General features: G+C 37.5%; 1 protein-coding gene across 2 annotated transcripts in view; it reads right to left on the bottom strand.

The window, feature by feature from the left end:
* LOC127683370 (probable alcohol sulfotransferase) overlaps positions 1-17916 on the bottom strand; it is a 37742-nt gene extending 19826 nt beyond the window's left edge. For both annotated transcript variants that reach the window (XM_052180557.1, XM_052180566.1), the window contains exons 1-3: positions 17781-17916; positions 16505-16713; positions 12241-12367 (exon numbers count right to left, since the gene is read on the bottom strand). In XM_052180557.1, the coding sequence (XP_052036517.1) occupies positions 12241-12367; positions 16505-16713; positions 17781-17916 (472 nt within the window). The remainder of the gene's footprint in view (positions 1-12240; positions 12368-16504; positions 16714-17780) is intronic.
* Between the last annotated feature and the right edge of the window lie 7318 nt (positions 17917-25234).

The raw sequence follows: 25234 nt of genomic DNA, 5'->3' as shown, positions 1-25234 counted from the left end.
AAACGATATCATGAGTCGTAGACGCAAGCATCACCAAAAATATGCTAGAGAAAGAAAAGAGAATCTAAAGTGCATAAGATACCATTAAAAAACATTGACAAATCAGTAAAAGAAAATGCCAAATGCAAAAGGCTCCTAACCCAAACCATCCAAGAAATCCAGTACATAATGAGAAGGCCAAATCTAAGGTAATAGGTATAGAAGAAAGCAAAGATTCCCAATATAAAGTGCCAGCAAATAGCTTCAACAATAGAGGAAAAATTCCCTAACCTACAGAAAGGGATACCCATGGACATACAAGAAGCATACAGAACTCCAAATAGATTGGACCAGAAAAAGAAATTCCTCTCTTCACATAATAATGAAAGCACTAAATGCACAAAACAAAGAAAGAATATTAAAAGCAGTAAGGGGGAAAAGGCATGTAACGTATAAGGGCATACCTCTCAGAATTAGACCAGACTTCTTGCCTGAGATTATGAAAGCCAGAATCCTGGGCATATGTTATAGAGATCTTAAGAGAACTAATATGCCAGCCCAGTCTACTGTATCCAACAAACCCCTCAATTACCTTAGATTGAGAAAACAATATATTCCATGACAAAAACAAATTTACACAGTAACTTTCCTCAAATCCATCCCTATGAATGATAATAAATGGAAACTCCAACACAAGGAGGGAAACGTCATGCTAGAAAAAGCAAGAAAATAATCTTCTTATAAGAAATCAAAAAGAAGATAGAAACATAAACATATTTCCACCTCTAACAACAAAATAACAGGAAGTGAAAATCACTTTTCCTTAATATCTCCTCATGTCAATGGATTCAACTCCCCAATAAAAGGACATAGACTAACAGACTGGATAGGAAAACAGAAACTAACATTTTGCTGCATAAAATTACACACCTCAATGAAAAAGACAGACATTATCTCAAAGCAAATGGATGGAAAATAATTTTCCAAGCAAATTTTCCCAAGAAACAAGCTAGAGTAGCCATTCTAATATCGAATAAATCAACTTTCAATCTAAAGTTACTAAAAATGACAAGGAAGGACACTTCATACACCTCAACGGAGAAAGCTTCAAAGACAAACTTTCCGTTCTGAACATCTTTACTCCAAATGCAAGGGCACCCATATTCATGAAAGAAACTTTACTAAACCTCAAAGCACACATTGCACCTCACACAATAATATATATTCATATATTCATATATATTCATATATATTCATATATATAACATATATATACATATATGTATGTATATATACATATATAATATATTATATATATTATATATATACAAAACATTTTATACTAAAACAAAAGAATATACCATCTTTTCAGCACCTTACACTACCTTTTCCAAATTTGGCCGTATAATCAATCACAAAACAGGCCTCAACAGAAATGAGAAGATTGAAATAACTCCATACATTTTATCTGATCACTACATATTAATGCTTGTCTTCAATGCCAACAAAAAAAATCCTAGAAAGCCCACATATACATGGAAACTGAACAACAACCTACTCAATGATAACTGGGCCAAGCAAAAAATAAAGGAAGAAATTAAAGACTTTTCAGAAACTTATGAAAAGAAAGGAAGAACATACCCAAACCTATGGAACACAATGAAATCAGTGCTAAGATGAAAAATCATAGCTCTGAGTGCCTCCAATGAAACTAGAGAGAACATACACTAAAGCTTGTCAGAACATCTGAAAGTTCTAAAAACAAAAATCAGCAAATACACCAAAGAGGAGGAGACAGGAAGAAATGCTCAAATTCAGAGCTGAAATCAATCAAGTAGAAACAGAAAGAACTACACAAACAGTCAAGAAAACCAGGAGCTGATACTTTGAGAAAATCAACAGGATACATAAACCCTAAGTCAGTCTAACCAGAGGGCAAAGAGACAGTATCCAAGTTTACAAAATCAGAAATTAAAAGTGAGATACAACAACAGAAACCAAGGAATTCCAAAAATATCATTAGATCCTACTACAAAAGACTATACTCAACAAAACTGGAAAATCTAGATGAAATAAATTATTTTCTAGACAAATTCCAGGTACCAAAGTTAGATTAGGATCAGGTAAACCATGTAAATTGTCCCATAACCCCTAATGAAATAGAAGTAGTTATTAGTAGACTCCCAACCAAAAATTGCCCAGGACCAGATGGATTTAGTGTAGAGTTCTGTCAGAGCATCAAACAAGAACTAATACCAATGCTCTCCAAACTATTATACAAAATAGAAAGAGAAAATCAACTACCCAATTCATTCCATGTAGCCACAATTACTCTGATACCTAAACCAGACTAAGACTAAACATAGAAAAATGTCTTCAGACCAATTTCCCTCATGAATATTGATGCAAAAATAAGCAATAAAATAATCAAAATTCAAAACCAAGAACACATCAAAAAGATCATCTATCATGATCAAGCAGGCTTAATCTTGGGGATGCAGGGATGGTTGATATATGGAAATACTTCAACATAATTCACTATAAAAACAAACTCAAATAGTGGCATGATTATCTCATTAGTTGCTTAGTGTATATATAACAAAATTCAATGCCCCTTCATGTTAAAAGTCTTGGAAAGATCAGGAATTCAAGACCCATATCTAAACAAAGTGAAAACAAAAACAGAAATCCAGTAGCCAATATGAAACTAAATGGAAAGAAACTTGAAGCAAGTCCACTAAAATCATAGAGTAGACAAGGCTGCCCACATTCTCACTATCTATTTAATACAGTACTCAAAGTCCTAGCGAGAGCAGTTGGACAACAAAAGGATGTCAAAGGGATACAAATTGGAAAGGAAGAAGTCACAGTATCACCATTTGCAGATGATGTGATCATATAGTTAAGTGAACCCAAAAATTCCACCAGAGAACTAATACAGCTAACTAAAAACTTCAGCAAAGTGGCTGGATAAAAAAATTAAATCAAATCTGTAGCTTTCCTCTACTCAAAGGATAAATGGGTTGAGAAAGAAATTAGGAAAACAACACCCTTCATAATAGTCACAAACACTATTAAATACCTTGGTGTGACTCTAACTAATCTAGTGAAAGATCTGTACTACAAGAACTTCAAATCTCTAAAGAAAGAAATAAAAGAAGTTATCAGAAAATAGAACAATCTCCCATGATCACTAATTGGCAGAAATAATATGGTAAAAACGACCATCTTGTCAAAAGCAAATTAAGAGATTCAATGCAATCCTCATAAAAAAAATCCAACAAGATCTTCATAGAATTAGAGAGAGCAATCCTGAAAATCATTTGGAGCAACAAAAAACCTAGGATAGAAAAAACTATTCTCAAGAATAAAAGAATGTCTGTGGGAATCACTGTCACTGATCTAAAGCCACACTACAGGACAATAATGATAAAAATTGTTTGGTACTGGTACAATGACAGTCAGATAGATCAATGGAAAAGAACTGAAGACCCTGAAATGGAATGACACACCTATGGTCACTGGATCTTTGACGAATAAGCTAAATCAAGCAATGAAAAAAGCATTTTCACCAAAAGGTGCTAGTTCAACTGTCAGTTAGCATGTAGAAAAATGCAAATCCATCAATCCTTATCTCTCCACATAAAGCTCAAGTCCAAGTGGATGAAGGACCTCCAGATACAACCAGATACACTAAAACTAATAAAAACAAAGTTGGGAAGAACCTTGGACACATGTGAAAATTTCCTAAACAGAATACCAACGGCGTATGCTCTAAGAATAAGAGTTAATAAATATGACCTCATAAAATTGAAAAGGTTCTGTAAGGCAAAGTACAGTAGGACAAAACAGCAACTAACAGTGGGGAAAAGATTTTTACCAACTCTACATCTGATAGAGGACTAATATCCAATATATACAAAGAACTCAAGAAGTTACACTCCAGAAAACCAAACAAACTCACTAAAAGTGAGATCTAGAGCTAAACAAAGAATTCTCAGCTGAGGAATATCCAATGGCACAGAGGCATTAAACAAATGTTCAACATCCTTAATCATCAGGGAAATCAAAGTCAAAATGACTCTGAGAAAACACCTCACACCAGTCAGAATGGCTAAGATCAAATATTTAGGTGATAGCAGATGATGGTCATGATGTTGAGAAAGATAAATACTACTCCATTGTTGTTGTGGTTGCAAGCTAGTACAACAACTCTGGAAATCAGTTTGGTGGTTCCTCAGAAAATTTGACCTGAGGACCCAGCTATACCGCTCCTGGGAATGTACCCAGAAGATACCCCAACATGTAATAAGAACACATGCTCCACAATGTTCATAGCAGCCTTGTTTAAATAGTCATAAGCTGGAAGGAACCCAGATGTACCTCAACAGAGGAATGGATACAGAAAACATGGTACATTTATAGAATGGAGTATAGTCATGATTAAAACAATGAATTCATAAAATTCTTGGGCAAATGGATGGAGCTAGAAAATATCATCCTGATTGAGGTAACCAAATTGCAAAAGAACAGACATGATATGCATTCACTAATAAGTGAATATTATCCCCAAAAGTTCAGAATACCTAAGATACAATTCACAGACCACATGAAGCTCAAGAAGAAGGAAGACCAATGTATAGATACTGCAGTCCTTCTTACAGGGGAACAAAGTCCACATGGTAGGATATATAGAGAAAAAATGTGGGGCATATAATGAAGAAAAGTCCATGTAGAGACTGCCTCACCTGGGGATCCATCCCATATACAGTCAACAAACTCTGACACTATTTTGGATACCAATGAATGCCTGCTGACAGGACCCTGATATAGCTATTTCCCAAGAGGCTCTGCCAGTGCCTGATAAGTATAGAGGTAGATATTCCTAGACATCCATTGCACTGAGCACAGGGTCTCCAATGGAGAAGCTAGAAAAGGGACAGGAGGTAATGAAGGGATTTGTATCCTCCTAGATGGAACAACAATATGAAACAACTAGTACACACAGGGCTCCCAGGGACTAATCCATCAACCAAAGGGTACACATGGAGTGACCCATGGCTCCAGCCACATATGGAGCAGAGGATGCCCCTGTTTGACATCAGTGAGAGGAGAGGCTCTTTCTCCTGTGAAGGCTTTCAGTATAGCTGAAAGCCAGGACAGGGAGGCTTGAGTGGGTGGATTATTGAAGACCCTCATAGAAGCAGGGGACTGGGATTGGATAGGGGGATTTTGGAGGGGGAAACCTAGAAAGGGCATAGTTTTTCAAAGGGTAAATAAAGGAAATATCTAATAAAAAATGAAAAGAAAAAGTACCCCAGAAAAGCATAACACAGTTTGCTTGTTTGAAAGAGATGTGCCTTATAAATTTCAGTCATTGGAATACTTAGTTCCAAAGAGGTGAACTCTTTGAAGGTTTCAGGAGCTCTAAACTTCCTGGAGGAAATACGTCACTGGAGGTTAGATTTAAGGTTCCAAAAGATTGGCACTATTTTGAGTGATCCTTCTGCTTCCTGGTTATGGATTCATGTGTGAGATCTCAATTGCTGCTGCAATACTGTGTCTACTTAGATGGTGTCATGCTTCCAGCCATAGTAATGATATGCCCTTATCTCTCTAGAACCATAAGCCCCAAACAAAGCATTCCTTCTATAAGTTGCACTGTTCATTGTGTTTAATCACAGCAATAGACAAGTAATAAATACAAGAAAGAGGTGGTATATCCTCTGCAATGAAATCCTCAATGAGCTGAGTCAGACCATAAGAGATGGAATGTCTTCTCCTGCTCAAAGACTAGGAGAATTAATGTTAAAAATGGTTATCCCACCGAAAGAAATGTACAGATCCAACACAATACCAATCAAAATGTTAATGTCAGTATCCGCAGAATTAAAAAAAGAACTTAAAATTCACATAGAATGGTTAGATGCTTATTCCTAATTTGGACATTATACCATCTCTCATGCGCAGAGATTATTGCAGAAGAGAGAGTGGAATGAATGGAGGAGCTGGAAGGTAAAGAGAGAAGTGCTGTAAAATGCTGTCTTGTCAGCATGGCAGAGTATATGTAGCAAGTAAAATCATTTGAAGCTGCTTGCAATGGGTCTGCACAAGACCCCACTCATCAATGTTAAATCACAGCCTGGGGAGGAGACTCATGTGACATCACTAATCCCTGCTGAAGTTTTAGATACTGAAGGATTCTGGGTAATAGGAAGTCACTGTCTTCACTTGTATAACAACTGAGGTCCCTACTAGGTTTTAATACATATTTCATCCCCACAGTCTCACACAAAGTCCTAATTGTGGTTATACTAATGGGTCACAAATAAAGAGATACGAATGTTTTAAAAGAGGACTGTAGGGAATGGAGGTTAATAAAGGTAGAGTGAGATTGGAGAAGATGAAGGGTTTCAATAATCACAATGTAATTTATTCATGTATGAAATTTCCAAAAAAAAACCTAATTCAATAATAAATTCATATGAAAGCAAAAAAAAATCCCTCAGATAAACCAATCTTGGAAAAAAACGGCACCTTGTTTCAAGTTATACTGCAGAGATATGCATTTAAAAGTGCATTTCCCTGTTACAAAAACAGAGAGAGATGAATAGACTAGAAAACCAAGACAATATGTTAACACAAGTTAACATATGTTTGACAAAATGGCAAAAATATACATTTGAGAAAGAGAAGATATTCAGTAAGTGGTGCTTTGGAAACTGGATTGCTATATGTAGAAGAGTGAGTTTAGATCTTATTCTCTCATACTGCAAACATCCAGACACAGCCAGGCAGCCTGCCAGATGGACAGACACACACGCACAAACAGGCAGCAATCCCAAATGGATCAAGATCCTCAACAGAAGACTCAAATCTATGAAACTGCTAAAAGAGAAAGTAGTATATAGTCAAAGATGCGGACTTCCTGAATAGGACTCATCCCACTCAGTAAGCAAGGACAATACTGAGCACATAGGACCTTGCTAAATTAAGAGGCTTCTATAATCCAGTGGAACTCATTAGTTATGTAAAGATGCAGACTACAGAATGGACGAGAACCTTTTTCAGTTACATGTGCACAGACTATGTGTGTCTAGAGTAAACAAAGGATCTTTTTTTTTCTTTTTTTATTCAATATATTCTTTATTTATATTTCAAATGATTTCCCATTTCCTGGATCCTCCCAGAAAGTCCCATAAGCCCTCTCCCCCCTCCCCCTGCATTCCCCCATCCACCCCTTTGCACTTCCCTGTTCTGGAATTCCCCTACAATGCTGCACTGAGCCTTTCCAGAACCAGGGGCCACTTTTTCCTTCTTCTTGGACTTCATTTGATATGTGGATTGTGCCTTGGGTATTCCATGCTTCTAGGCTAATATCCACTTATCAGTGAGTGCATACCATGAGTGTTCTTTTGAGACTGTGTTACCTCACTTAGGATGATGTTCTCCAGCTCCATCCATTTGTCTAAGAATTTCTTGAATTCATTGTTTCTAATGGCTCCATTGTGTATATATACCATATATTTTGTATCCATTCCTCTGTTGAGGGACATCTGGGTCCTTTCCAACTTCTGGCTATTATAAATAAGGCTGCTATGAATATAGTGGAGCATGTATCCTTATTACATGCTGGGGAATCCTCTGGGTATATGCCCAGAAGTGATATAGCAGGGTCCTCCGGAAGTGTTGAACCCAGTTTTCTGAGGAACCACCAGACTGATTTTCAGAGGGATTGTACAAGCTTGCAAACCCAACAGCATTGGAGGAGTGTTCCTCTTTCTCCACAACCTTGCCAACACCTCCAGTCTCCTGAGTTTTTAATCTTAGCCATTCTGACTGGTGTGAGGTGAAATCTCAGGGTTGTTTTGATTTGCATTTCCTTAATGACTAATGATGTTGAACATTTCTTAAGGTGCTTCTCAGCCATCCGAAGTTCTTCAGGTGAAAATTCTTTGTTTAGCTCTGTACCCCATTTTTAATAGGGTTATTCACCATCAAGAAAACAAAAAAACTGGAGCAAAATCTGTGTCATGGAACTCAAGAGTAACATTTAATGTGAAGGATCACAGATTCTTCTTGAATGCCAATTCTAACTATATATAAATTCACTAAGTTGTATAGAATTTGATTTTCATTAGTTTTGATGTATTTAACTTATTAATTTGAAGTTCCTTTCTAATAAACTTAACAATTTAAAAAATTATAATAACATTTTTTAAAAACTTTAAGAAGAAAATGTGGGAAAAGAGAAACACTGGTGTTAGTGCACACTCACCCAGTCACCATTAAAATCACTGTGTAGTTTACTCAAAAAGCTGAAAACAGATTTACATGTGACTCAGTTGTCCAACATTAAGTATATACTCAAACTGCTTAGGTGTACACTACTATATAGCTGCATGTGTATTACTATGTACTTAGGTGTATGCTGCTACATACTTAAATGTATACTCCTTTATACCTAGGTGTATACTAGTATATACTTAAGTGCACACTACTATGTTTTTAGGGGTATGATAGAATATACTTATGTGTACACTACTATGTAGTTATGTATATATTCCTACATATTTGGGTGTGTACTACTAATAAATATTTTAACATCTGTGAAGATTACAACTCTACCCACAATAGCTAGCAAACAGGTTCGCCCTATGTGCCCAGCCACTGAAAAATAGATAATGAAATTGAGGTGTGTGTGCACAACGAAATTTAATTGAGCTATAAAAATAAAATTTTGAGCTTCTTTGGAAAGAAGTTGCAACTGGAAACCTAGGCACAGATAGACAAAGGGTATACGTTCTCTTTCATGAGTATCCTAGATAAACTCTTATTGTGTTTAACTTGAAGTGCATATGGCAGACAGAAATCCAGGTAGAGGCCATTAGAAGGAGAACAAGAAAGACACATTCCATAACACTTATAAAATGAAATGTGTGAGTGAGTTGGTATATGCAAAGATGGGGTAGTAAGATGAAGGATATAATTAATCAATAGAAGAATATATGAAAATGCCTGAAGAATATGGAAATTCACTAGTTTGAAAGCTCATTAATAAAGTAGTCAAGGCACGTTGCATAGGCACAAAATGCTGCTTGCAGAAGTCATAGGTTGTTAAACAAAAATGCCATTGCTAGTGTTGAGAAGCCTCCTTCCCAAGGAGTTGTTGCCTGGTAAGTGGTTGAGGATCCAAATAGTACAGGCAATTGTCACTGTTGTCAGTTGCTCATAAAAAGTACTCGATAAGACCCTCTTGCTAAAGACATCCTTATATGCTTGTCATGGTACATAAAGAAAGCAAGCTGGCAGTTGGCTGGGCAGTGCATCTGCTAAATAACCCTCACAGTGTCAAGCAGGCTGTTATTAGAAGAATGTCATCAACATTTACTAAACTGCCGATTCTGTTATCTATACTTCAACCATCTTTACAAAATGCGCCCACTGGTCATTGATGGCTGTTATGTTATGGGGTAAAAAGTCATTTTTCAATTTGTATTGAGGAAAGCTCACATCTGGTTTATTAATCATGGTCAAATGGCCATGTTTGTGAGGGAATAAATGCTATTGTTGAAGCTGTCATTGTTATTCTTCTATACAGACATGATTTGAACATCAAATTGTCTTCTAAATAGCCATGGTTTTTTGCTTATATATCTCTACTGTCAGCTTGATCGAAAGATGCTTCTTGTAATAGGCAGTGATAATTTCAGAGACCCATAACTAGCCAAAGTGCTGAGAATAAGTGCCCTTTCAGTACTCACCACAAGTGAGACATCTATAGCCCACAGTACAGACTTAGAAATCATCAAGGAAGAAGGTATGAGAATGATGTGAGAGCCTAAAGTTGGGGTAGAATGATGTGAAATATTATCTTCTTGATGTGGCATGGCCACAGCACTCCTGAACTCACAGTATCTGTGATTACTGCTCAAGACCTCCAAAAACCAGGGTCCTTCAGTATTCTATTAAAGAGACAGGAGGTGCTCCCAAAACCCTACCCAATTTTTGAGGATTAATAGAAAGTTAACAGTAGCTATGGTGAGGGCTCATGAGACCCCCCCCCTTCCAAAATCTATAAGATGTTAGTGGTTTCTCATGGAAGGAATTTTTCTGTAGAGTAGCTACTTAAAATGTACCCATGTTCATAAAAATGATTCCGTGCCTTTGCTCCAGTCAGCAACCCCAATGGAACTCTCTAGGTCAAAAGCACAAACAAAACAGAAAAAAGGAGTATGAAAGTAGAAAGGAAAGCTAGTTTGACACAGGAACAGGATCAGCAAGAATGGGAAAAAGGCAAGAAAGTTAAGTGGGCTATTATTGTGATCAAAATACCTGTACACATACATAAAAACATCACAATAAAACCCTTTAGTACATATAATTAATATAATTCAAAAAGAATTTAAGCAAAATAAAAGTATCAAGAGTCACCTGCTCCGTCTCTGAAAATATTTTTGAGATAAATAGGAGATTAAGACTAACAGTATTTAGAAAGATGACTTTTAACTAAATGGTGGATGATGATCAGGCTAATGTATAATATGTATAAGAAGCCATTACAAAACTGATTGAGAAAATTCACAAAGGAAAAGCATGGACAGAAGAAAAAGGCATTTATTATTTTTCAGTTGCTGTGATAAAATATCATGAAAAAAAGCAACTTAAGGAAGAGAGAGCTTGTTTGTGTCAGGCAGAGCTGTAGGACTGGAAAGCTGGGATTTTATTTCCTCAACTGCAAGCAGGACACTGGAAGTGGCTTAATGGTTTACCCTCTCAAAGCCCATCTTAATGGAATACTTCTTCCAACCAGGCTGTGTCTCATAAAAATTCTGAAAACGTGCCACCAACTGGGAACCAAGTGCTCAACTGTGGGAGTCTATATGGTCCATTTCTTACTCAAATGATGACAAATGCCAGTATCTACATTAGGTCTGGAAAGATTAGATACTCCAAATGGTGCTAAAAATGGTATGCAATGGGGCATTCTGTAGCTGTCTCCTGTTCTGTGGTAGTGTGCAAATAGAGAAAGCCTTCACAATCAGGCTTGAAATGGTGATGAACCCTGGGCCCATAGATTGGTTTGAATGTAGAGAGAAAATGGAGCCTAAAGAAGATATTAAAGAGTTAGAAATGGAGGCAAGTTGGGTAACACACATGCAATAGTGGGTTTTAGCCCCAGCACGGAATAAGTAGAGTATACAGTAGTAGAAACAACATCATTTCTAGTCCTAGAACTCAAGAGATACCAGAAGGAGGAACCATGCTTAGAGGTCATCCCTAGTTATATACAGAGTTCAAGGCCAACCCTGTCTACATCTCACTTTGTCTTTTTTTAAAGTCTCTAAGACATGGGATGGGCTGGTTCCAGGGAGCCTATGGGAGTGACTCTATCTGAGACTCATAACAGTAGGGACTATGGAGCCTGAAGTACCACCTCATGTAGCCTGTTAGGTTTCCTAGTGTAGGGATAAGAACAGCAAACTACACAAGAAAGCTTTGGCCACAAGTGTGTCCTACCTACAAGATATGCATGGACTAAGATGGAGCAGAGATGGAGAGAATGGACCATCAGTGACCGGCCTAACTTGAGATACACACCATGGGCAAGAAACAATCCATGACATTGTTACTGGTACTGTTGCAGACAAGAGCCTAGAATAACTATACTCTGAGAGGCCCTACCCAGCAGCTGACTAAAACAGATGTAGAAATACACATCCAAACATTAGATAGAGCTCTGAGAGTCTTGTGGAAGAGTTGGGGAAAGGATTGAGGGACCCAAACAGGTTAAGAACTCCAGACGAAGACCAACAGATTCAACTAATCTGCACTTTTTGGCACTCTCAGAGATGGAACCACCAACCAAAAAGCTATCTTGAGCTAGACTTAGGACCCCTGAACATATGTAGCAGATGTGCAACTTGGTCTTCAAGAAAGTCTCCCAACAACTAGAGCTGGGGCTGTCCCTGAATCTGTTTCCTATTTGTGGATTCCATTTCCCTACCTGGGCAGCCTTGTCTGTCCTCAGTGAGAGAGGATGCACCAAGTCCTGCAGACAATTGATGTATCACACAGTGGGGAAATACCTTGGGGGTCCCTACCCCTTCTCAGAGGAGAGGGGAATGGGAAAACAAGCTGTGGGAGGGGAACATTGAAAGGAAAGGAATGATGGATATTAGGATATAACGTGAATAAATAAGTTAATGAAACAAATATCTCTAATTTTCCCACATCTCCTATATTTCACAGGAAACTCACCATTTCCTTTGAGGAACCATTCAATGTAAGTTTCCAGTGACTCTGGATTCTTCACAAGGTTTGTCTTACCCCAGAAAAAATAACCAGATACAAGAACATCCCTGGGATTTCTGATGACATAGATCACCTTAAATGGAAAAAATGTAAATGAAGGTCAATAGTTATTCCTCATCTTTTAACTGGCATAATTAACATGAAATAGTCAAATATCCACGGGTTTCTAAAAACATATTATTTTTATTTGGGCAAAACATATACATAAGTGAAAAATATTTATAGTAATAATTCCCCTTTTCTATTTTTATTTGATTTGTAAAAATGGAACAGGAAAATGGCTAGTTCTATAATACCGTAAAAATAAACTCAAACTAGGCTGACTTGATGGTTCTAAAGATTAAAGTAATAATTGGTTATCCAACACCAAATGCCCAGCCTGTAAAATATACATATAAGTAACATTGTGCTGACTGAGAAGGATGTACTGAAGCATTCAGGCATATATAGTTTTATTTAGGAATATATATTGTATACATTAGAAACATTTAAATATATCTATATAGGCATATATAAACATAGGAATATATTTAGGAATACATATACATATGTATGCAACATGAATTAACAAAAAAAGAAACCTTAATTTGAGAGAGAGAAAGAGAAGGATATATCAATGGGTTTGGAGGGAGAAAGGGGAAGGGAGAAATGATGTACATAATTATATTTTATTTTTGTAATTTCAAAACATAAAATAAATAAAATACATAATTTTAAAAAAGATTTATTTATGTTATATATATGAGTTCACTGTCGCTGTTTTCAGACACACCAGAAGGCATTGGATCGAATTACAGATGGTCATGAGCCACAATATGATTGCTGGGAATTGAACTCAATACTTTTGGAAGAGCAATCAGTGCTCTTAACTACTGAGCCTTCTTTTCAGGCCCAAAAGTTCTTAATAAAGAATAAAAATAAGAATATTAAATGAATAAAAAAATAAAAATAAAAATAAAAAATAAAATGAAAATTCTTAATAAAATGAACTTTATATTTTGTACCAATTATTCTAGAATTCATCTTTTTTAACTTCAAAAATATTTATTCATGCATGCCTAAGTGCACACGTTCATGTTCATGCACCACATATGGACAGAAACCTGCACACATAAAAAAGGGGGTGGGTTGCCCCGTGACTAGATTTGTAGACAGTTGTGAGTCACAATGTGGGTATTGGGAACTGAACCTGGGTCATTTGCAAGAGGAACCAATACTCTTAACTGCTGAGCCACCTCTATAGTTTTTATTAGATTTTTTTCCATTTACCATCCTTTTTATAATGTTTACATATTTGTAAATATGTTTTGTCTGTACACTGTGCATTCCCCACAAGGTCCAGGAGGGAGCACAAGAGCCCAGGAACTGGACTTAGAGATTTTATTTTTACAGTTTTATGTGTGTGTATATATATATATATATATATATATACACACATACATATGTATATTGTTTATTTATATAATATTTATTTTTATTTTACATTTTTATTTATATATAATATAATATATATTATCTATAATCTATTTATTTATATAATATATATATTTATATTATAATAATACATATAATAATATATATGATATATTCTTTATTTGCATTTCAAATGATATCCCCTTTCCTGGATCCCTCCTCCCCGAAAGTCCCATAAGCCCTCTTCCCCAATCACCCCCTTCCCTTTTCATTATCCTGGTATTCCCCCACACTGCTACACTGAGCCTTTCCAGTACCAGGGACCTTTCCTGTCTTCTTCTTGGGCATCATTTGACATGTGAATTGTTTCTTGGGTATTCCGAGTTTCTGGGCGAAAATCTGCTTATCTTTTAAATTTTTTATTGGATTTTTTAATTTACATTTCAAATATTATTCACTTTTTCAATTTCCTGCCTCCTCCCCAGAAACCTCCCATCCAATCCCATTTACCCTGCTTCTATGAGGGTGTTCGCTGACCCACCCATTCACTCCTGCGTCACCAGAATAGTAAAAATTATTCTCAACAATAAAAGAACTTCTGGGGGAATCAACATTCCTGACTTCAAAATCTACTACAGAGCAATAGTGATAAAATCTAGTACAGTGGCAGTTAAGTAGATCAGTGGAATAGAACTGAAGATTCAATAATGAACCCACACACTTATGGTCACTTGATTTTTGACAAAGAAGCTAAAACCATCCTATGGAAAAAAACACAGCATTTTCAACAGATTGTGCTGCTTGAACTGGTGGTCAGCATGTAGAAGAATGCAAATCAATCAATTCTTATGTCCTCGTACAAAACTCAAGTCCAAGTATATCAAGGACCTGCACATAAAACCAGATACACTGAAACTAATGGAAAAGAAAGTGGGAAAGAGCTTTGAGCACATGGGCAGAGGGGAAATTTTCCTGAACAGAACACCAATAGCTTATGCTCTAAGATCAAGGATTGACAAACAGGACCTCATAAAATTACAAAACTTCAGTAAGGCAAGGGACACTCTCAAGAGGACAAAATTTCAACCAACAGATTGGGAAAGATATTTACAAATAATATATCTGATAGAGGACTAATATCCAATATTTACAAAGAATTCAAGAAGTTAGACACCAGAAAACCAAATAACCATATTGAAAAAGGAGTATAGAGCTAAACAAAGAATTCTTAACTGAGTAATACTCAATGGACTAGAAGCACCTAAAGAAATGTTCAACATCCTTAGTCATAAGGGAAATGCAAATCAGAAAAACCCTGAAATTACACCTCACCACAGTCAGAATGACTAAGATTAAAAACCTCCAGTGACAGCAGATGGAGTCAAGAATGTGGAGAAAAAGGAACACTCCTCCAGTGTTGTTGGGATTGCAAGTTAATACAAACACTCTGGAAATCAGATTGGTGGCTCTTCATAAAAATTGATTATACTACGGCCTGAGGACCCAGCTATAACACTCCTGGGTATATACCCAGAAGATTCTCCAACATGTAATAAGGACACATTCTCAACTATGTTCATAACAGCCTTATTTATAATAGACAGAAGCTAGAAAGGACCCAGATGTCCTTCAACAGAAGAATGGATACAGAAAATTTGGTATTACAAAATGGAGTACTACACAGCTTTTTTAGAAAAGCAATGACTTCATGAAATTCTTAGGGAAATGGATGGAGCTAGAAAATATCATACTGAGTGAGGTAACCCAATCACAAAAGAACACACATTGTGTATACTCACTGATAAGTGGATATAAGCCCAGAAGCTTAGAACACCCAACATTTATTGCACAGACCACATGAAGCTCAAGAAGAAGGAAGACTAAAGTGTGGATACTTTGGTCCTTCTTAGATGGGGTACAAAATACCAATGGGAAGAAATACAGAGACAAAATGTGGAGCTGAGACTGAAGGAAAGAACATCCACAGACTGCCCCACCTGGGGATCCATGCCATGGACAGTTAGCAAATCCAGATGCTATTGTGGATTCCAACAATCTCTACCTGACAGGAGCCTGATATAGCTGTTTCCTGAGAGGCCCTGCCAGTACCTGAAAAATACAGAAGGGGATGCTCTCAGCCAACCATTGAACTGAGTACAGGCTCCACAATGGAGGAGCTAGAGAAAGGACCCAAGGAGCTTAAGGAATTTCCATCACCATGGAAGAACAAAATATGAACTAACCAGTACCCCCAGAGCTCCTAGGGACTTAACCACCAACCAAACACACATGGAGGGACCCATGGCTCCAACCACATGTATAGCACAGAATGGCCTGGTAGGATATCAATGACAGGAGAGGCACATGGACATGTGAAGGCTCATTGCTCCTGGGAAGGGGAATGCCAGTTGAGGCCATTGGGAGTGGGTGGGTTAGTGTGCAGGGGGAGGCAGAATATTGAGAGGGGATAATATTTGAAATGTAAATAAAGGAAAATCTAATACAGAAAAAAGTATTCGAACCCTTTGAAATTAAATTTGGGAATAATGCAGACTAAAAGCAATAAAACAAATTAGTAAATATTTCAATGGAAATGTAAAAGAGAAAGCTGCCCAGGATCACTGTGTGATGGTTCACATCCTGGTACTCTAATGTAGTCTGATGTGGGAAAATATCAGCATCACCTAGTGTATGAGAATCCCACCTTTGGAGCTCTGCAAGAGCTCCAAAACCTGTCAGGGTAAAATAAGTTCTAAGAGGATTTGGTCAAAGAAAATCTCAACCACTGGACACTGACCTTGGCCTTGGAACTGAAGAGAGACTTGGGGAAAAGATGGATGGGAAGATGGGAGGTCATGAGTCGTGGTCCTTTCTTATTGATTATTAAAGGATGTCCATCGTTAGTCTCTAGCCAGGGTGAGCGGTCCCAGACGGGCACAGATTGAATCCACGTGGGATCTCCCTTGGTCTGAATCAAGCAGACAATCTCAATCAGCCAGTTTGTTCCTGGATGAAAAGCAAAAGTGACTGTCTCTCATTTCAACAATTCTTGTGAAAAAGCATCAACTAGAATAAACACCCATACAATATTGAGTGCTGCCCATTTTCAAGCACACAGACTTGTAGTGTTCAAAATGTTCATGTGATATAAGTACAAAGTATATTCAAGCAACATATTCTAGACATATTCTCATTTTGCAAAACTGAGATCCTATACTCAATCAACAGCAACCTACCAATGGAATATCTTCTCCAGCCCTGGACCACCATCATTCTATATTCTGGTAGAATGAATTTGACTATCTCAGATATATTCCACAGTGATGTAATCATAGCATCTGCCCTCTATGAATTCATCATTTAATTGTTTCATTTTCATTGATATGCACACTTTCTGTAGTGTATGACAGAGTACTTCTTCTTTTTCAGATGAATAAATTCTGTTGGGTATATTTATACCACACACTTGCATTTGTGTTTATGTGCTCATTTGTCAGTGGATGTTTCTCTAGCTTCCTTTTCTGAGTTACTGTCTGGTTGTTTTTTCCTGTATTTCCACTGCTTTTGGATTTTCTGTATGTGCTTTCAATGTCAGAAACCTAATAATTACCCAATGTTCAGTGCTTCTTTCACACAGGAAATATCCATTTTCAAACCACCATGATGTTCTTTTTTGGTGTCTTGAATTTTCAGACTCGATTTCCTAGACAAGTTCTATGATATTTCTACCTGGCACTGTCCTCTCCTCCACATATCCTCACATACATGTTATCCTTATATCATGTATAAGACTTTAACTCTTTAACTTTATTTCTTCTGTTCATTCTCATCACCCTCCCTCTTCTATATCTTATCCACGTAGACCAATGGCAGATTCTGCCTCAGGGTCCACTATCATTGTTCTGGTATAATAGATGATAACCTTTGCCCACTTGTGTCAGATTGAATGGAACACACACAAATCTCATCATTTTACATGTACAGAGCACTCTACTCATCACCAAAAATGAATGAGGATCAAATCTCTAACCTCCCTTATACAATTCAGAATCAGTCTTACTGATGGTCCTTACCTGACTTGGGGTAAGTCAATATAATCAAGTCTTCTTCTTTCACCACGAACGTATTACGGATATCTTCCAATTGTTCTTTTTGAACTGCTACGGTAGGAAAAGCTATTCCTTCAAACCAAGTATATTCTGACATCATGAACCTTGTAGGTACTGTTAGGATCCCAGTACTCGATACCTCTTCAGCTTATAGAAAATGCTGAGAGGTAAGATTTATAGTGCAGGCAAAGAATCATTAACTTTCTCTAGTTTCTTGTGAAGCTAGCTACTGATAAGAAGAAATAAATATTGTAACACATAGTCAAAGGTTACTGTATTGAGCAAGTTTGAACTCCTACAAAGAACATTCTACAGTATTTGTGAGCCTGAGTTCATGACTCCCAACCAGAAACTCAGTAAGATGTAATAAGTCATAGAAATTCAGGTTAAGTTAAAATGTCTTCTAATAAAATTTAGCTTTCAGAATGATTTTAAATATGCAGAAAATGACCAAGATCACACAGAAATTTTGGGAAATGCAAATCAAAACAACCCTGAGATTTCACCACACATCAGTCAGAATGACTAAGATCAAAAACTCAGGAGAAAACAGGTGCTGGCAAGGATGTGGAGAAAGAGAAACACTCCTCCACTGCTGGTGGGGTTGCAAGCTGGTGCAACCACTCTGGAAATCAGTCTGGTGGTTCCTCAGAAAACTGGGCATGATACGACCAGAGGACCCCATTATACCACTCCTGGGCATATACCCAGGGGATTCCCCAGCATATAATAAGAGTGCATGCTACTATGTTCATAGCAGCTCTATTTATAACAGCCAGAAGCTGGAAGGAACACAGATGTCCCTCAACATAGGAATGGATACAGAAAATGTGGGATATTTACACTATGGAATACTACTCAACTATTAAAGACAAAGATTTCATGAAATTCTTAGGCAAGTGGGTAGAACTGGAGAATATTGTCCTGAGTGAGGTGACCCAATCACAAAAGAACACACATGGTATGCACTCACTGATAAGCAAATATTAACCCATAAGCTCAGAATACCCAAGAAACAATTCACATATCAAATGATGCCCAAGAAGAAGGTAGGAGAGTCCCCTGCTCCTGGAAAGGCTCAGTGCAGCAGTGTACTGGAATACAAGAACAGGGATGTGGGAAAGCTTTGATTGGGGAAAAATGGGATGGAAGAGGGCTTATGGGACTTTGGGGGAGGGGAGATCCAGGAAAGGGGAAAACATTTGAAATATAAATAAAGAATATATCGAATAAATAAAATAATTGGAAAAATAAAAATCAATGTGATTTCACCTCAAAATACAGTTTATTCTCCATTTCTTAGAAGCCATTGATATGAAGTATTTCTTCTTCTAGGGTAAAAGCATATAGAATTTCCCCTGACCTCTTTTGTGTGCCTACTAGTGCCATTTTGTTGGTTTGTTTGGGTAACTATCCTGTTAAAAGTTCATATGTCTAAAAGAGACAAAATCTATCAACCAGAATCTTGTGGCAATTGGGGATTTTGGTGCCCTGTTTTGTGAATTTTTTCCACTGAGTCATAGGTTAAAAGGATTTATTGAAGATGTATAAGTTGGGATTATCTACAATTTGTCCCTTTTTGGATATTCATGAGAGTCTCTACATGTTGAAAAAAAGAAGTATCTTTAACAAAGGATAAGATCTGCATTTGCACGTGTATGTAAGGAAAGATATTTAGAAAGCAGCTGGAAATTACTGGATTAGGTAACTGTTAGTAGTGAGACTCTAGGGGTTTTGCTTTTTCCAGACTCAGGTGGGTTGTATATGTTTACAGTACCAGAAATGTCTTCCCTCTTTTTGAGTAGGACTTAAGTCTAATTATGTGGTCTTTGATTCCCCCAAGATAAAAGTTCCACCAGTGTGCCCATGAGGATGTCTTCACAGTCAAGTGATTCTCGTGGCTCACAGGTTTCATACCTGCATAGTTTAAGTTTCTCTCCCCTGGCAGATTGAGTAACATCTTACTCTATGAAAACAACTTCACTGGGACAAGATATCCGGGCTATTCTAGATTAATTCCTCCAAATTCTGTATCTGAAGTGCATTGTGGCTTCAGCAACACAATCTTATCTTCACGTTCTGGGAGGCAACAAGGGAACCAACAGCTGATGGTGTTTTGGAGAAGTTATCAGATTCTCCTCACCAAAAACTTAAGAGAAACGTTCACATAGTTTACTATGTGTCCTTATTGCATGCCAGGGAATCCTCTGGGTATATGTCCAGGAGTGGTATAGCAGGGTCCTCTGGAAGTGTCATGCCCAGATTTCTGAGGAACCGCCAGACTGATTTCCAAAGTGGTTGTACCATCTTGCAATCCCACCAGCAGTGGAGGAGTGTTACTCTTTCTCCACATCCTCACCAGCACCTGCTGTCTCCTGAGTTTTTAATGTTAGCCATTCTGACTGGTGTGAGGTGAAATCTCAGGGTTGTTTTGATTTGCATTTCCCTAATGACTAATTATTTTGAACATTTCTTAGGGTCATCTGAAGTTCTTCATGAAAACTTCTTTGTTTAGCTCTGTACTCCACTTTTTAATAGGGTTATTTGTTCTCTGGGGTTTACCTTATTGAGTTCTTTGTATATATTAGATATTAGCCCACTGTCAGATTTAGGGTTGGTGAAGAGTCTTTCCCAATCTGTTGGTTGACATTTTGTCCTTTTGACAGGTTCTTTTGCCTTACAGAAACTTTGTAATTTTATGAGGTCCCATTTATCAATTCGTTATCTTAGAGCGTAAGCTATTGGTGTTCTGTTCAGAAAATTTTCCCATGTGCCCATGTTCTCAAGGGTCTTCCCCGGTTACTTTTCTATTAGTTTTCAGTGTGTCAGGTTTTGTGTGGAGGTCCTTGATCCACTTGGAGATGAGCTTAGTACAAGGAGATAAGAATGGATCAATTCACATTCTTCTGCATACTGACCACCAATTGAACCAGCACCATTTGTTGAAAAGGCTATCTTTTCTCCACTGGATGTTTTCAGCTCCTTTGTCAAAGATCAAGTGACCATAGGTGTGTGGGTTCATTTCTGGGTCTTCAATTCTATTTCATTGGTCGACTTGCCTGTCACTGTACCAATACCATGCAGTTTTTATCCGTATTGCTCAATAGTAACATTTGAGGTCTGGAATACTGATTCCCCCAAAAGTTCTTTTACTGTTGAGAATAGTTTTAGCTATCCTGGGTTTTTTTGTTATTCCAGATGAACTTGAGAATTGCTCTTTCTAACTCTATGAAGAACTGAGTTGGGATTTTGATAGGGATTGTGTTGAATCTGTAGATTGCTTTTGGCAAGATGGCCATTTTAACTATATTAATCCTGCCAATCCACAAGCATGGAAGATTTTTCTATTTTCTGAGGTCTTCTTCGATTTCCTTCTTCAGAGATTTGAAGTTCTTGTCATATAGGTCTTTCACTTGTTTGGTTAGAGTCACCCGAAGATACTTTATGTGGTTTGTGGCTATTGTGAAGGGTGTCATTTCCCTAATTTATCCCACAGTCTGCTTATCCTTTTAGTATAGAAAGCCTACTGATTTGCTTGAGTTGATTTTGTAACCAGCCACTTTGCTAAAGTTGTTTATCAGCTGTAGGAGTTCTTCAGACACTCCAGAAGAGGGAGTCAGATCTCATTACAGATTGTTGTTAGCCACCATGTGGTTGCTGGGATTTGAACCCAGGACCTTCAGAAGAGCAATCAGTGCTCTTAACTACTGAGCCATCTGTCTAGCCCCAGCTGTAGGAGTTCTTTAGTAGAGTTTTTTTTTTTTTTTGGGTCACTTAAGTGTACTATCATACCATCTACAAATAGTGATAGTTTGACTTCTTCCTTTCCGATTTGTATCCCTTTGACCTCCTTATGTTGTCTAATTGCTCTAGCTAGGACTTCAAGAACTATATTGAAAAGATATGGAAAGAGGGTCAGCCTTGTATAGTCCCTGATTTTAGTGGGATTGCTTCAAGTTTCTCTCCATTTACTTTGATGTTGGCTACCGGTTTGCTGTATATTGCTTTTACTGTGTTTAGGTATGGGCCTTGAATTCCTGTTCTTTCCAAGACTTTTAGCATAAAAGGCTGCTGAATTTTGTAAAAATGCTTTTTCAGCATCTAATGAAATGATTGTGTGGTTTTTTTCTTTAAGTTTGTTTATGTAGTGGATTGCATTGATAAATTTCCTTATATTGAACAATCCCTGCATCCCTGGTATGAAGCCTACTTGATCATGGTGGATGATCGTTTTGATGTGTTCTTGGATTCGGTTGGCAAGAACTTTATTGAGTATTTTTGCATCGATATTCATAAGGGATATTGACCTGAAATTCTCTTTCTTTGTTGGATCTTTGTGTGGTTTTGGTATCAGCGTAATTCATAGAAAGAGTTGGGTAGTGTTTTTTCTGTTTCTATTACGTGGAATAGTTTGAAAAGTATTGGTGTTAAGTCTTCTTTGAAGGTCTGATAGAATTCTGCACTAAAACCATCTGGTCCTGTGCTTTTTTTGGTTGGAAGGCTTTCTATGACCCCTTTTATTTCTTTAAGGGTTATGGGACTGTTTAGATGATCTATTTGATCCTGATTTAATTTTGGTATTTGGTATCTGTCTAAGAAATTTCCTCCAGATTCTCCAGTTGTGTTCAGTACAGGCTTTTGTAGTAGGATCTGATAATTTTTTGAATTTCCTCATTTTCTGTTGTTATATCACCCATTTCATTTCTAATTTTGTTAATTTGGATACTGTCTCTGTGACCTTTGGTTAGTCTGGCTAAGGGTTCATCTATCTTGTTGAATTTTTCAAAGAACCAGCTCCTGGTTTTGTTGATTCTTTGTATGGTTTTTACTTGATTTATTTCAGCCCTGAATTTGATGATTTCCTGTCTTCTTCTCCTCCTGGGTGAATTAGCTTCTTTTCATTCTAGGGTTTACAGCTGTGCTATTAAGCTTCTAGTGTATGCTCTCTCCAATTTCTTTTTGGAGGCACTCAAAGCTATGAGTTTTTCTCTTAGCACTGCTTTCATTGTGTCCCATAAATTTGGGTATGTTGTGCCTTCATTTTCATTAAGTTCTAAAAAGTCTTTGATTTCTTTCTTTCTTTCTTCCTTGACCAAGGTATCATTGAGTAGAGTATTGTTCAGTTTCCATGTGTATGTGGGCTTTCTGTTGTTTTTGTTGTTATTAAGGACCACTTTTACTCCATAGTGATCTGATAGGAGGCATGGGATTATTTCGATCTTCTTATATTTGTTGAGGTCTGTCTATATACCAACTATATAATCAATTTTGGAGAAGGTACCATGAGGTGCTGAGAAACAGGTATATTCTTTTGCTTTGGGATGAAAATTTTATATATATATGTGTGTGTGTGTGTGTGTGTGTGTGTGTGTGTGTGTGTGTGTGTGTGTGTGTGTTAAATCCGATTGGTCCAAAGATTCAATTAGTTTCACTGTCTCCCTGTTTTCCTGATCGGTCCATTGAAGAGACTGGGGTGTTAAAGTCACCCACAAATATTGTGTTAGGTGTAATATGTGCTTTGAGCTTTAGTAAAGTGTCTTTTAAGAACGAGGGTGCCCTTGCATTTGGAGCATAGATATTCAGGATTCAGAGTTCTTCTTGGTGGATTTTTCCTTTGACCAGCAAGAAGTGTCCTTCCATGTCTCTTTTGATGACATTAGGTTGAAAGCCAATTTTATCTGATATTAGAATGGCAACTCCGACTTGTTTCCTGAGACCATTTGCTTGTAAAATTGTCTTCCAGCCTTTTACTCTAAGGTACTTTTTGTATTTGACACTGAGGTATGTTTCCTGTATGCAGGAAAATGTAGGGCCCTGTTTACGAACACAGTCTGTTAGTCTATGTCTTTTTATTGGGGAATTGAGTCCATTGACATTAAGAGATATTAAGGAGTAGTGATTATTGCTTCCTATCATTTGTGATGTTAATGTTATACTTGTGTGGTTATCTTCTTTTGGGTCTGATGAGAGAAGGTTATTATCCTGCTTTTTCCAGGGTATAGTTTCCCTCCTTGTATTGGTGTTTTGCCCCTATTATCCTTTGTAAGGCTGGGTTTGTGGAAAGATATTGTGTAAATTAGGTTTTGTCATGGAATATCTTGGTTTCTCCATCTACAGTTATTGAGAGTTTCGCTGGGTATAGTAATCTTGGCTGGCATTTGTGTTCTCTTAGAGTCTGCATGAGCTCTGCCCAGGATCTTCTAGCTTTCATGGTCTCTGGTGAGAAGTCTGGTGTGATTCTGATAGGTCTTCCTTTATATGTTACTTGCCCTTTTTCTCTTACTGCCTTTAGTATTCTTTCTTTGCTTAGTACATTTGGGATTTTGATTATTATGTGACAGGAGATATTTCTGTTCTCATCCAGTCTGTTTGGAGTTCTGTAGGCTTCCTGTATATTCATGGGCATCTCTCTCTTTAGGTTAGGGAAGTTTTCTTCCATAATTTTGTTGAAGATATTTGCTGGCCCTTTAAGTTGTTAATCTTCACTCTCATCTATGCCTATAATCCTTAGGTTTGGCATTCTCATTGTGTCCTAGATTTCCTAGATGTTTTGGGTTACAAGCTTTTTGCATTTTGCATTTTCTTTAACTGTTGAGTCCATGGTTTCTATGGTATCTTTGGCATCTGAGATTCTTTCTTCTATCTCTTGTATTCTGTTGTTGATATTTGCGTCTATGGTCCCTGATTTTTTTCCCAAGGTTTTCTATCTCCAAAGTTGTCTCCCTTTGTGCTTTCTTAGTTGTTTCTACTTCTCTTTTTAGATCCTGGAAGTTTTTGCTCAGTTCCGTCATTTGCTTGTTTCTCTTGTAAGGGCTTCTAGCTTTTGATCATTTTTCTCCTGAATTTCTTTAAGAGATTTATTTATGTCCTTCATGTGTTCCTCTAACAGCATCCTGACCAGTGCTTTTAAATCCAACTCTTGTTTTTCTGGTGTGTTGGGGTATCCAGGACTTGCTGTTGTTGGAGAATTGGGTTCAGATGCTGCCATAACGCCTTGGTTTCTGTTAGTAATGTTCCTACGTTTGCCTTTAGCCATCTAGTTCTCACTGGTGTTAGATGGTCTTATTGTCACTGGCTGGTGCTTCAATCTCCTATGGACCTTACTATTTCCGCCATACTGGATGCCTAGGTTTCCTCTGGCACAGATTGCTGATGAGCTGCCTTCCTTTTTTGTGCCATTAGAAACCTGAGTCTTTTCCCAAACAATGTTATACTTGGGTTGTCTCAGTGAACCAGGTGCTCTCTGACTGCTCTGTCATGGAGTGAAGATAGCGGTGGAGAGTCACTCCCTCTGCTAATCCCCACGTAGGACACAGGCCCCACGACAGGCTGCCTGGCAGACAAACCACCTATGTGCTCAGATACTGGGTACAGGCAGACCCCAGGTGGTTTGAGGCCCCAGAGATCTTAAACTCAGA

This window comes from Apodemus sylvaticus, chromosome 1 (genome assembly GCF_947179515.1).
Source record: "Apodemus sylvaticus chromosome 1, mApoSyl1.1, whole genome shotgun sequence".
NCBI lineage: Eukaryota > Metazoa > Chordata > Mammalia > Rodentia > Muridae > Apodemus > Apodemus sylvaticus.
This window is presented reverse-complemented; position numbering and strand designations above follow the sequence as displayed.